This window comes from Pezoporus wallicus, unplaced genomic scaffold (assembly GCF_028554395.1).
Source record: "Pezoporus wallicus isolate ANWC-B61680 ecotype Strahan unplaced genomic scaffold, APGP_CSIRO_Pwel_v1 scaffold_7392, whole genome shotgun sequence".
NCBI classification, from domain to species: domain Eukaryota; kingdom Metazoa; phylum Chordata; class Aves; order Psittaciformes; family Psittacidae; genus Pezoporus; species Pezoporus wallicus.
In genome coordinates, this window is record NW_026639923.1 from 682,592 (window position 1) to 696,134 (window position 13,543).

Genomic DNA, 13,543 nt, shown 5'->3' on the forward strand with positions numbered 1-13,543 from the left:
CTGGGAGCAATGCATCTCTCCCGCCACTGACTTGGCTGTACCAGGCAGGCAGGCAGGCAAAGGCTCAGGGCCTCACAGTGCTCATGGTGATTCACTCCAGTGTATCATGCAAGTATGTCGGCCACTCATCCTCCAAGGAGCTCAGCAGGTTTGCAGGGCAAGAAATAGGCTGCCAGGGCCCTTGGGCAAGCTGCATGCACTCCTCACTCCCCTCTGCCCCGGAGCCAGGGCTTTGGGGGAGGCTCAGTTTGCACTAGACAGTACTAGGGCTGCACCCTGGCAAGTTCCAGTGGTACCAATGCAACCCTCTGCTCCCCACCAAGCCTGACTCCAGGCATCCCTGGAGGTGGGAATCAGCCCCAGAGCTGCGTGTTGCTCACAGTGCAGTCAGGCATTGAAACAGACTGTAAATAAACCCTGCTAATATACTAGCGTGCATGAGGGCTTGCTTCTCCTGGGAGGAGCAGTGGGATGCATTTACTTCCCCTATTTGTTAATACTGTACAGCTCAAATGTGTATAAACTTCTGGTGAAGATACAGAACACAGCATGGCGCCTGTTTGACACGGGGGTGATGTATGCTAAGAAATGCTCTTGGTGTCAACAATAAACTGGATCAATAAATCTCTCTAAGCTCTGGTCTGGTAGCTGGCTCTTGGATCTCAACATGTTCACTCTGAAGGTAAGGCAGAAGAGCAGCGAGGGCTTACAACACTTAAAGGAGTCACTTCTGCTTTCTCCACCTTGCACAGGCCTTTGCTTGGTTGCATGCAGAGAGGCAATAAAGGAAGCACATGCATAGCCAGGGGGTAACGAGGGCAAAAGGGAGGGAGAAACAAGTCAGAGGTGGGGAGCGAAGATGAAGTATGTCTCCACAGGGGCATGGTGTGCTGGCAGGGCATTAATGCATGCATTTGCTCTCCTGTCACATTCACACAGATCCACTGGGATTTTCAATCTTTACTGCCAGAGAGAGATAAAACTAACTTAGGCAACAGAAACGCAACCAGTGTTAGGAGACAGAAACACAAACAGCCTTAGACCAGAAGAGCAACCTCAGCTCTACTTATTCCTGTTTTCTGTTTTCATTCACAATCATTTGTTCCTCATTTCCACTGAAGAGCAGGGCCTCAGCCTTAGCATCAACAGTGTCCAGTGAGCTGCAACAGAGGCTGGAGCCTCTCAGTAACCTCATGCCCTCACCGTGGCATGCAGCCAGGAGCCGGCTCTAGGAGATGGGTGACTATCCTGAGGGCAAAAGGGAGGGAGTCATTCACCTCTCTCTGAAACCCTGTGCTGCCCACACCTGCAGGTGGAGTGAGCACAAACTGAGCCACGTCTGGCATTTTCAGGAGGTTACTGAGCTCAGTTGCCTGCATTTGGAGCTCCTCAAGGTCTGCCTCGCAGTAAACAGAGGTGACAGCCGGGCTCTGCACAAACGTCCTCATCTTGGACAGGAACATGGACACTCTGCAGGAGGGAAGGACACAGACATCAGCTGGCAGGACCTTCGCACCCAGTAAGGTCACTACTTAAACCTGTGTACTCCAAAGGACTGTTGCAGATGAACACTAGATGCTACCAAACCCCTCCTCCTGAGGCACGGAGCCTCAGTCAGCAGAGGAAAACAAACTGTGCTCCCCACAGCCTGCTTCCTCTACCCTGTTTCAGTTTCCATCAGCTGCCAAGCTTGATTATTTAACACTAGCAAACATCTGTGTTTGGACCCATGATGTCTGCGTGTTTGAGCCCTTAGCCCTTCCTGCCATCCTTCCTCACCTGGGGATCAAGTCCTGGCTGCGAGCTGCCAACTTGGTCAAGGTGGCCATAAGGGCACTGATGGTGCTGGGTGCATAGTGGGGGATGCTGGCCAGTGGTCGGAGCTGGGTGATTTCAAAGAGCACAACCTCTAGAGTTTCAAAGAACTCGTTGATCTGCTCCACAGTGCAGCGCTTGTCGTAGGACACAGACATGTACTCTCCAATAGCCCAGACCTGAAGCAAAGGCAGATGTGTTCAGGGCAAGAAGGAAAGGGAATCAAAGCAAATCAGATTAACTAATCCTAGGACAGAGGAGAGGAGGAAAGGGAAGGTGATCAACAGATCACACTGCAGTTTGGAGCAACCTGTGCCAGCAGCAGGCAGGCCCTGCTTACCATCTGGGTGAAGATGGCCTCCTTGTTCTGGGCATTGCTGGCCATTCCCGAGAACTCCAGGATCTCCGTGGATGCTTCCACGATGACTGCAGGGTGCATATTGCAGAGCACCACCAGCTGCGAGCTCAGCACCCTGGAGAAGGGAGACGGGCAGAGCTCAGGCAAGAGGCAAGGTGGTCATCACCAAACCAAGGAGGTGCTGGCAATACCAGCCCCTGGTGCAGTGTCTGCACACTCTGTCACAGCAGGGACTGGACCACAACTGAAAAGGCTCCTGGGCTGGCAGGCTGCAGGCAGTGAAAGGGTTGGGAGCTTGGCTGGGCCTAGTGTCCCATCTCACCTGAACACCTCATCTTTAAATGCTGGGATCTCATAGAGCTGGTCACTCCTCTGCAGCAGCAGCACCACCAGCTGGTTTATCAGTGGACCATCTGCAAACTGACAAACAGCCTTGTTTCAGCAACACCAGTGACTTCCAGCAGCCAAAACCCAAACTAACCAGCCAGATAAGACAGCCAGCACAGAAACGGCCCCATCTAGCAGGACAGGAGCAGTGCACAAAGCCAGTACCAGGCACTCATTCTGCTCTCACCCACCTCTTTTTCAGCTGACTGAGAGAACATGTATCTTTTCTGCTGCTCTGGATGAAGTAGTAGCCAGCTCAGGGGTGGTTCATGCCACTATTACCATCCCACTCCCCCCATATATACCCTCTCTTGAAGCTGCAGTGTCTTAACAATTTTGCTTCTATGACTGTTCTTCAGGTAATGAAAGATCCCAGCATGACAAGGAACCAAACTCCCCCAAAAGGGCTTACCTCTGCCACCACCCTGAAAAAGAGCTCTAGTAAGACAGGGACAGTCTCTGAACACTGCACGACCCTTGGGCTGCTGGCCAGGGATCCCAACAGCTGCCGAAGTGGAATCAGCCTGTGGGCAAGAGTAGAGTTACTGCTGAAGCTTGTTCCCAGCTACTCTCCTGGCTGCCCTCCTCCAACCCCATAACAAGGCCTTTCAGCACTTGGCAAAGATAACACAGGGAAGACCAAATCCATCTCACCCCAGCTACGACTTCCCATCAATCCCAGTGCTGCTTCCAAGAGCAGGATGGCCGAACCAAACCCTTGTGGCAGTCTCCTACAGCAGTGTCCCACCTCTCTGGGGCATCTTCAGGAGTAGAACTGGTGCGGAGAAGATACTGGAACATGCTTTTGTAGAGGGGATGGCGAAAGGCTTCCATACAGGTGGCTGGCTTCACAGCTGGGTTGCTGGCAGCCCTCTTGGAGGTAGGAAGAGCAGTTGACCTAGCAGGAGGTCAACACAAAGAATGTGCTGCATTATGAGAATAGGCACAGGGCACAGCTGGAATCCTGTAGAATGGAGTAATTCCCTTTCCACTAAAACAGGGACAGCAAGCTGGTCTTCCCCAGGCCTTCTGGAGGCCAGAGAACCTAGATGACAGAGCATTATAAGCTCAGACAATAGCTCCAGAATTGCTTCTGTATCACTCCTGGGAAAGGGGAAAATGATGCTCTGTTTCCCTCACTCATCAAAACCCAACAACCTCTTGCCTCTAGGATGAGTCCCTTTTCTAAGCACTCCAGTAAGAGCCAGTTCCAGTGCTATCCCACCTTCCTGGAGACTCAAAGTTCCTAATAATTCCTCCTCAGGAAGAAACCTCTGTATGCCTCCAGGAGATGAAAGCCAGAAAAGAGGGGTATGAGCAGAGAGGAAAGACCAGGTAGCCAACACCTCTGTATTGAGGTTGCAGACACTCTCACGTGGCAACTGTTTGGAACTAGATATGGAGAGGGAAATGTACTGAAGTGCAAGAGCTGGTCACCTTCTCTTCCCATGCACAGCACATTACTAGGAAAATCAGGCTGCACCTTTGTGTTAACCTGACTGTAGCAGATGCCTCTCATTCTGTGACAGCAGCAGCCAGAGGGCAGTTGAGACTCACAGAAACATACTAGGCTATGGTCACCACCAATACCCTGATTAGCAAGTGAGAGGAACAGAAGGTAGCATTACCTCAGCTGGATGTCCAGAGCTGCTGTCAAACAGGGCAGGTCAAGTAGCAAATGGAAGACCTCAACGGCTGTGCCTGAATCCAGCAGAACTGGGAGAAGGTCCACAAACTCTGAGATGAGGGGTGGGCTGTTCCACGCCAGGAACTGCAAGGAACAAGCACAAACTGCTGCATTATCAGTCCTACCCCACCACACACCCAGATGATTCTCACACTGTGACTGAAAGAGACAGGGAAGGGAAAGTCACTTCTTAAAAGCAAAACCAGAGAAGTCTGAGGGTTTGGGCAAGACCTGGGGGCTGCTGGAAGCTCAACACAGACATCTGGCAGCTGCTTCAGTGGCTGGCAAGCTGCAACTTATTAAAGTTTTCCAGAAACAAAGTGCTGTGTCTTAACTGTGTTTACCGCTTTCCAACCCACAGGCAGTAATCCTAACACAGACTCCTCTGCTGGCAGTGCTAATCACACCCAGAACCCTCTTTCCTCTTCAAACTCATGCTTACTTTTATAACAGTCGTTGTGTGTTCTCTCCCTAGCACTGCCATGGAGGCACATGCAACAGGCTCTCTCCTGTGCTGCTCTAGCAAGCTGTACCTTAAAGAGATTTGGGAAGCTCTGCTTGAATATGCTGGAGGTCTCAGTGAAGAGCTGGCTGTTGTCTTTGCAGAACTGGACAAATTCAAAGGCCAGTGATGGGTTGTGGAAATGCTGAGCTGGGATGTCAGTGAATAGGTGTTTGTAGATTGCATCAGAGTCCACAGCTGCTGTTTCACCTAGGAGAACACAGCACATTACCGAGCACAGCTGACGCAGCAGCCTGGCCAACAAAAGGTACAGTCACCCCATGTCCTGGGTCTCCTGGAGTGGGATCATCCATCCCAGAGCGCAGCCAAGGCTGAATTACCAACTCTAGCAGCCAGCAAACTGCCAGAAGAAAAGGCTGTGCTAAGAGTATGCAAAAGTAGATCATGGAGGAGGGGGTGAGAGCTGATGACTTACTGTGGTTCAGGAAGAACTGGGCAATGGGCAGTAGTGCTCTTGCGTAAGAGGCATCCCCACAGATTCTGCCATGCAAGGTTTTCAGGAAGGAGACTGCGTGGTGCACGTAGGAGGAGTCCTGTTTGCAGATGATGTCCATGATTGTCACTGCCTCAATGAGACACTACAGGAGAACACAGAGTCACATCAGAGTGGGAGAAGCCAAAACTCCCAGAGCTTCAGCCCCACCTCTGTGTACTTACAGCTTTCTGTAGGTCTCCATCATTTTTCTTCAGGGGACCTGCCAGAGAAAGAAGTCCAAGTTAAACTTTGAGTCCAAACAGGGACAGTAGGTTGTCACTTTGAGCACTAACACAGATTTTAGGACAGCTGGGAACACATACTAATCCCGATTCCAGCCTAACGAGAACCAGGTTCCACAGCTTGCCCTGCAAACCAAGGGTGGGAGGCAGAACACGGCCATTGCCTCCAAATCCCTCCCAACGCCCCAGCTCAGGGCTGGTCAATGACTTCCACCAGCAACTGCAACAGGTCCTATGCCTACAACCTGACTATGGAGTCTAGGGTGTGAGATCCCAGCCTGGAGAGGCAGTGAACCAGAAACACTTTCAGGAATACTCCCAAGAGAACTCCAAGGAGGGTTCATGACAAGACTCACGCCGGTTGCTCTGCTCAATCAGCCGCTGGCAGTACTCAAAGGCTTTCTCCCGCAGATGCTCCTTTGGGGGAAGCAGGAGACCAGGTGTGGATGTAGCAGAGACCATAGACATAACAGAGCTGTCCATTCCTGATTTGTCATCTACAGAATCAAGGTTACCATCTATCAGCTCATGTCCTGGGCAATGTAACCCACACAATTGCTCACTAACAGCAAGGTTGCTCTCAGTCCTCAGGTGCACTCTGAAGAAAAGGAGACTGGGGAAGAAGGAAGTGTTACAAGAACTCTAAGGAGATGCTGTCTCCCACCACCCAGGCCTTTTTTTTTCTCAGGGACCCATGGAGCTTTGTCTGAAACTAGGGGATTCACTGAACAAGTAATTCCTCATGAAGGGTCAGTAAGGAGGTTTTGTGATATTTCTTCCCAAAGTTTCCCTGTTTCTAGTCCATGAACTCTTAACTCTTACCCCTATTCCTACCACTTGCTGGGTTGCTGGTGCAACCACCTCATCATCACAGAGCACACACCCTTCTTGAGGGTGCAACCCAGACTGGCCCACAGCCCTTCAGCTCGTACCTGAACTAGGGGTTTTCAACTCCTTGTCCCCATAGCACAGCAGCCACTTCCGCAGCATGGAGAAGGCTTGCATGTTGAGCCACTGGTCCTGTGTGTAGCACTGACCCACTGAGAGCACTGTGAAGAAGTCTGTGGCAACGGCACCATCCACCTCTGTGACAGGACCAGGCTGTGAGAAAACATTCAGCAGGTCAGATGCCCAGGGAGAGGCTAAGAGAGAAGGGAGGGAGAACTCCACTGAGCCCATGGAGATAAGGATCCCATTTATATGTACTATAGGGTCTTGCAGAGAAAAGCCAGCTCTGCTGGATCCTTCCCTGAGCTGAAACACTTCAAACTCTCCCCCTCTCTCTGACACAGGCCTCCTTTGCAATCAGCTTTTATTCCAAATTAATGGTCACTAAAAGACTTTGCCTTAAAACTACTTCAGGGATCAAAGCTCTGGTTCTGCAGCAGAGCTCCTAAATCTTGGAGCTACAAATCCCTCTACTTGGTTTTCCCTTGTGTCTTGGCATTTCTAAGTTATCATTTCCCAAAAGAAGCTGATTTTGGGAACCCGAAACAGCATGCAAGTAACAAATGCCCCTGTGAGATGATCACTTACCTGTCTGCTTCTGGGACTGAAGAAGCCTCCAGAGGACTGAGTGACTCCTTGCTGAATACTTGCATGCCTCAGCCAGTCTGCCATCTTTTTACTGACTACATTGGTCTGCTCTGTACAAGGCAAGTCACAGGGTCATTGCTACATCAGGCAGAGAAGCAGCCTCTGCCACCCCTCAACTGCTGTGCTTTTCCTCTAGCCTAGACCACCATCTCTCTGTCACAGCAAAGAAACTGGTACCTCAAGGTGGATGCCCTGTAGTCCTCCTCATACTACTTCAGTATCACCCGCACTCATTTCAGAGCCCTGTGTCCTTTCCTAGCTCCTAGCCGTTGGGTCAGTCTCATTATTGTCTTGCCCGTTTCCTCAGACAAAAAGTCAAGGAGTGAGCACTAGAATCAAGGACTTCTAGTACCAGAAGAGTCGAGAGGCACTTGTTCCTTTGTCTCCATCCACATGCTATTAGGAGGAAGGTGCAAAAATACTGTCAAATCTATTCAGGCAGTGGCTGGCTTCAGCTCAGCAGACAGAGGCATAAATCCCTCACAGAGAACACACAGGAGCTGAGGCAGGTGATCCTGCCTGCTCAGACAGCCCATACCCTCTGGCCCAGCATCCTCCCCAGAACTGCCCCTGCATACTGCAGGACATACAAAAATCTCACAAGAAACTTCCAGAAACAGACTCTTGCTCAACGCAATTCCTCACCATTTTACACCTGGAATGCTCTCCTATGGCTTACTCACTAGGGCATATTGCCCATCACTACCCATACAGTCCTGCCTCTCTTACAGAGAGTACACCTAGTTGTTTTTGCTGCTCTCTCAAACAGACCGCAGGCACATCTGCTTCTATCTCTTACGTTGCTTCAGTATAGCTACAATTTCACACTCCTACTGCATCTGGAGACCATACCTAGGGTACCTGTTACCATGACACAAATCCAGGCAGAACAGAAACTCTGTCCCCCAGAAGGGGCCAAAGCAGCTGAAGGCCCAGTCCCATTTTTGAGTGGTAGAATATATCTTGCCCAATAAGTTCACTTTCCTTGTGGCAGAGATGTCACTTTAACAGCAGTTTTTAAGTCCTACTCCCAGCCAAGCACTTCAGTGAGCCTTCTAATCACTATATAGGTCACAGCCAGATGGTCATCTCAGACCCTCACATATATTTACCTTCAGTTAGGGATTGTGGTGAAAGACTGACCACATTTGACAGGACAGGAAGAAGGTACCGTGCACTCTGACCCTCAGGCAGTCTTCCTTCGAGGACTTTTACAACATGCTGCCCCACAGCAGACACAGCCTTCTTGTTTCCCTTAAAAATAAAGCAGAGGTGAAGCTAGGCAGATCATCTACTACTGCTAGAAACCAGTGCCATACAAACTCTTCCATCAGGCATCAGTACCAATGTCAAACACCAAAGGAACTTGCAGCACAGGCTACTCTACCACAATTCTGCAATGTGAATTCACAATTTCCATGAGGGGAGAGTACTTTGATGGAACAATAGGGTTCTGGACAACCACCACTTTAAGTGGAAATAAACAACTGCAATGGATGTCTTGAATTTGAACACTATGATCCATTAATTCTAGAGCAGTTCTAGCACTAACTACTCCCCACATGGTCAGTTTGCTGGTTCAGATGTTAAATTAGAGATTTATGAATAGAAAATTGGCTGTTTGATCATGTCCTAGGACTCTCTGATTAGTCCATAGCCTCACAATGTGGAAAATAAAGCAGCTTCCTCTTTTAGAGGCTGTTATAGCCGTGGCTATAAATAGTAGAGGCTGTGTTCTGCGGAAAGCCAAAAGCTTTACAAAAAGAACATGAGCTTTGCAGAGCCAAAAGGCAGAGGGAGCAAAGACAAGGAGGATGATTTCCACCCAAAGCAGCGACAAATGAAAACATGCAGATGTTTTTGAAGTGGGGCTGAACTGGGGCTGCTTTCATGAATGATGCTGCTGCTCATTACAGCCCATGTTAGAGAAGTGACACTGAAATGGCTAAAATACAGTAAGCTTTAGTAACATCAAAAACTGATGAAAAGCCTTTCATGGTTTCATCTGTAATCTAACAAAAACAAAGAGCCAGGGTATGCTTTTACATTGCAGGACAGTCTCAAGGCTGGATATGGGAGAGAGGTGCTTTGTAAGGCAGCACATAGGTAATATGTCTCTGTTTTCTGTTCCTATGTTTTCATTTCCTCCAGCTAAGTAAGACTCAGAGGAGCAATCTGAAACATAGGAGGCACTTCTGGCACACAGTGAAGCTCAGAATGAGAAGGTGCAGAAAAATATTTTACCTTTAATAGGCACAATAATAGTAAAAGAAGAAGTAGAAAAGTTTCCAGCTTATTCCCCAGAGGGCAGTCAGTGCAGGCAGCACTCAAAACAGGAAGGTCCTCATGTCTTCTTCCCCATGTTGAATCTAGATCTTTGAAGTGCCATCCACATTTATAGCCCTCTGTGTTTTATAGGTTCTATGTATATATTTTTACCTTTGAACATGAAAGCCAGGACCATGAAAAGCAGGAGTCATAAATTCACTCTCAAATCTTTTGCTCTACAGGTTCAAGCAGCCCTGACTTGAAGTCTACTATAGCAGCTAGCATTAAAGAGGTCCTTTTTGCTTCCAGTTAGTTACAAGCCTGCTTGAGGTCCCCAGTCTCTACACACCACAATTTTTAGTCTTTGTTATCAAATACTAAATGCAAAAATTTGCCATTTTTTCCTGTGCAAAGCAGAACAATTAGTTTTTTTTTTTAAATAAACATGGAAATGCTTCTGCTTTTTCCTAGACACTTCCAATTAATTTTTCACTCTCTTTGAACTCAGCAAACAGGGAACAATCAGAAAGCAAGTCCCTACTGACAAGGGAAGATTTCTGCCTTGGCAGGTCATTTACCTGCGCTAAAAGGACAGAGGATACCAGGCTCAGGAGCTTTGCATCTTGAATCTTATCACAGGACAGGATCAGCTCATTGCAAGGCGACATCTCTCTCAGGATGGCAGCACATAACACCTGGATCTGCGCAGGGCTCTTGGATGAACACAGCACTGTCTGCAACAGTTCCACAAACTTGCCATCTAGCCTGCAAGAGGAACACAGTAAAGCATCACTGCAAGGCAAGATTCAGATGCTTAATTCCTTCATATCCATGGTCTTGGGATGATCTCCTGCATTTTGTTCCTTAGCACAGCTTAGTGACGTGAACTCAAAAGGAGGCAGCTTCTGCTTAGCAATGGGGGAAAAAAAGCCAGTGAAGGGCTCTACGTTGATGTGGAACTCAGTGTTTTCCAAACAAGGTGATGTTTTAAAGCACTAAGCTCCCCCCTCCCTTTGCTTCTGTCAATGAAGCAACGCGCTGCTTCTTGCGAGCATCAAACGAGGCACAAGCAAACGAGGCACAAGCCACTCACTTGCGGGGGTACTTGGTGGCGGCGACGGTGAGGTGCAGCCTCTGCAGGCAGTCTGCGGCCTCCGCGCCCGGCTCCGGGCCCTGCAGCAGGGCGGCGACGCGGGAGGCGAATCTCCGCAGCTCTTCCTCCTGGATCTCCCTGGCGGGGGCAGCGCCCATAGGGACACCGGTCAGCTCCTGGTCTTCATTGGAAACCTCGCAGCCCTCCGCCCCCAGGGTGACCCTGACCCCGACCCCAGCCCCGGCACCTCAGGCAGGACCTCGGCCCGCCCCAAGGGAGCTCTGCGGCCTCCCCCGGTACCTCAGCACCTCCTGAGCTATGAGCACCCTTCGGTAACTCGCACCCCGCCGGTACAGCACCCTCCCGGTACCTCAGCACCCCCCCCGGTACCCTCAGCACCCTCCCGGTACCCTCAGCACCACCCCCGGTACCCTCAGCACCCTGCCGGTACCTCAGCACCCCCCTCCCGGTACCTCAGCACCCTCCCGGTACCTCAGCACCCTCCCGGTACCCTCAGCACCCTCCCGGTACCTCAGCACCCCTCCCGGTACCTCAGCACCCCTCCCGGTACCCTCACCACCACCCCCGGTACCCTCAGCACCACCCCCGGTACCCTCAGCACCACCCCCGGTACCCTCAGCACCCTCCCGGTACCCTCAGCACCACCCAGGGTACCCTCAGCACCCTCCCGGTACCTCAGCACCCCTCCCGGTACCTCGCCTGCTTGAGGAAGCTCTCGGCCGCCGCCGTGAACATGCCGGACGGTCCGCAGCTCCCACCGCCTCGGTACGCGGCCAAAGCGTTCCCCCAGGGGCGGGCGGTCCACCCAGGACGGCTCCGGGGGGGGATGCGGCCGCTGCTGCACAAAGGTTCCGTTGGCGAAGGTTCCGCAAGGGGTGGAGCGTGGCTGGCGATAGCCCTGGGGAAAGAGGATTGGATCCTGCCCGCCAAGAAGAGGGAAGAAGGGGTAACGGGAAAATCCTCCCTGGGGGCTGTTCATTGATTGTTCTGACATGCTGCTGCTGTTATTCTCTCCTTTAGGAGCCCAAGGCTGTCCCGCACGGCGTGAAAGAGATCAGTTCTCAGGACTCAGACCCATGGGAACCATCGCTTCATGGCAGAGATAGGGCAGAGTTTGGGTTTGTAAGAGCATGATGATAAAAAGGGCCATATTAACCGTTCTTAACAACCCCTTTAAAATATGATGCTTCCCAAAAGGGCTGGAGATGTTAACACAGCTGCTCAGCAGGTGGTCTCCAGCTTCCAAAAGCTTAAAAAGACGTTAATATTCCCCCAATTAGAACTATGTCTGCTCCTGACTGCCAATAAGGGTGAAGCTCTGACCACTGAGCTGTGCATCACCCTGCAGGGAGATGTCACAGGAGGGAGCTTGGCACTTTGCCTTCTGGCACTTCCCTGCCTGATGCCGGCCTAGCATTAAGTCTGCTACACTGTGTCTAACTGTATTAAACGTTATTTAGTCAACTACAGCTACTTTGTGTCAACTGAGGTCTTAAAAGTTACTCCATTTCAAAACTCAGAAAGACTTGTTTGATCAAAATAAACCCTGCACTTAAATAGTAGCTCTATTATCGGAGGGAAAACCTAGGTATAATAACATAGGTAAAGAACTACCTTCTGACCATATATGCTTAGGTGAAACGATCTTTATAAACTACAGGGAACCACACTGAAATAGTTTATCTTTCAAAATAACAGCCTTTCACTTCATGACAAAATGAAAGCTAGAACTACAGGAATCATTTATAATCCCCAAGGGAAGCATTATGGATCTCAAGCACACACTGGTACTTAAGTTCCCTCTTCCACGAGTTAACAGCTTCCCCCCAAACCAACAAGGGATCAGAGTATCCATGAGTTCTAAACCAATGCAAGGTGTCCAAACATACACTTCCTAAAGTTATTATTTAATGAGAATAATAAAAGGACAAGAAAAACACTGAAACACATAGTGGAAGGGGTAGGTACAACACAGGCTGGTGCCGCAGTCCTAACCCCCTTATGATACTGTGCTGGAAGGATGCAGGTCTGTCACTCAAAAGCAGCCAGGAATTTCAGGGCATTTTCTCTTTCATATATAATTTTATTTCTGGTTATAGAAACAAATGCTAAGAGGAGAAGCAACATTCCCCAACCACATACATCAAATGAAGGTAACAGAACAGTTAAAACAAGTGAAAAACAAAAATAGTAGAAATTTAAAACTTTGTTATAGCTTTAAAATATTAACGTTCTTGATACATTAGAAATCACATTCAGATCTCAAATTACTTAAAAAAACCCCAAAGTATGGCTCCATATCAAAACCAGACAAAACCACTTGTATCCCATCCGATGTGGAAATGCAGGTCCTGCTCCTTGGATGCTTGTATTTACCGTCTCCTCTGATGAGCAGCAGCCTCCTTGGCACGACCAGGATGCTCTCCCAGCCCTTGTGGGAGCCACAGTCTGCCTGTGCAGTTAAGCATCTCACAGGAGCAGCGCTGCAACATGGCCAGATCATGATGAACTTCACATCCACTGCCCCAGATGGAGCTTTCCCCCTTGGGATACACACCTGCTTTGTGAAAAGCACTGATAACGAAAAGTCACATAAAAATACCCTTGATATGAGCTGTAAGAAAAAAGAACCCCACAAACCCCGTAACATCTGGCTGGAGGTGCCTTGGCAGGCAACACCAGGAACTGAAATGCAAGCGTGGCTTTAGTCCCCCCATCCATTCCCTGTCTTTAAGTGCCAAACCAAGGTGAAAGGGGCAAGGCTCCCTCCAGCTCTCTGTTACAAAATGCTTCTGTGAAGCCACTGAGGTATTTCAGGTCCTCAGGTATTTCAGGGTGCAGCCGTCCCCTAAGGACTCGGTGGGAATGTGTTATCTGCAGAACAGGGGGATTTCAGGTTCTTCTGATTTATCTAAGCAAATATTCAGAGTTGGATCTGAATTTCCACCTTTACCATCCACTGCTCACATACAACTCGTGATTTACCCCTAAAGCAGTTTTTAACAGTCTTATTGAAAACAGTCCTTTGGATAGCTACAGACTCTTGAAAGCTCTTTTTGGCTATGTGGAGGTTGGCTG

At 49.6% G+C, this 13,543-nt stretch overlaps 1 protein-coding gene across 2 annotated transcripts; it reads right to left on the reverse strand.

The window, feature by feature from the left end:
• Positions 1-1,037: 1,037 nt before the first annotated feature.
• AP5Z1 (adaptor related protein complex 5 subunit zeta 1) lies at positions 1,038-11,283 on the reverse strand. Of its 2 annotated transcripts, XM_057416846.1 has the most exons (17): positions 11,160-11,283; positions 10,445-10,582; positions 9,930-10,116; positions 8,196-8,337; positions 7,024-7,133; positions 6,420-6,588; positions 5,844-5,984; positions 5,428-5,465; positions 5,186-5,348; positions 4,781-4,959; positions 4,189-4,331; positions 3,309-3,458; positions 2,973-3,084; positions 2,496-2,593; positions 2,156-2,288; positions 1,780-1,994; positions 1,038-1,470 (listed from the first exon to the last, which is right to left on the reverse strand). In XM_057416846.1, exons 1-17 carry the CDS (start codon positions 11,198-11,200, stop codon positions 1,200-1,202), a joined length of 2,430 nt encoding a protein of 809 aa, XP_057272829.1. In that variant the 5' UTR covers positions 11,201-11,283; the 3' UTR covers positions 1,038-1,199. The 2 variants fall into 2 exon arrangements, with proteins under 2 accessions (XP_057272829.1, XP_057272830.1); XM_057416847.1 differs by lacking the exon at positions 3,309-3,458.
• Between the last annotated feature and the right edge of the window lie 2,260 nt (positions 11,284-13,543).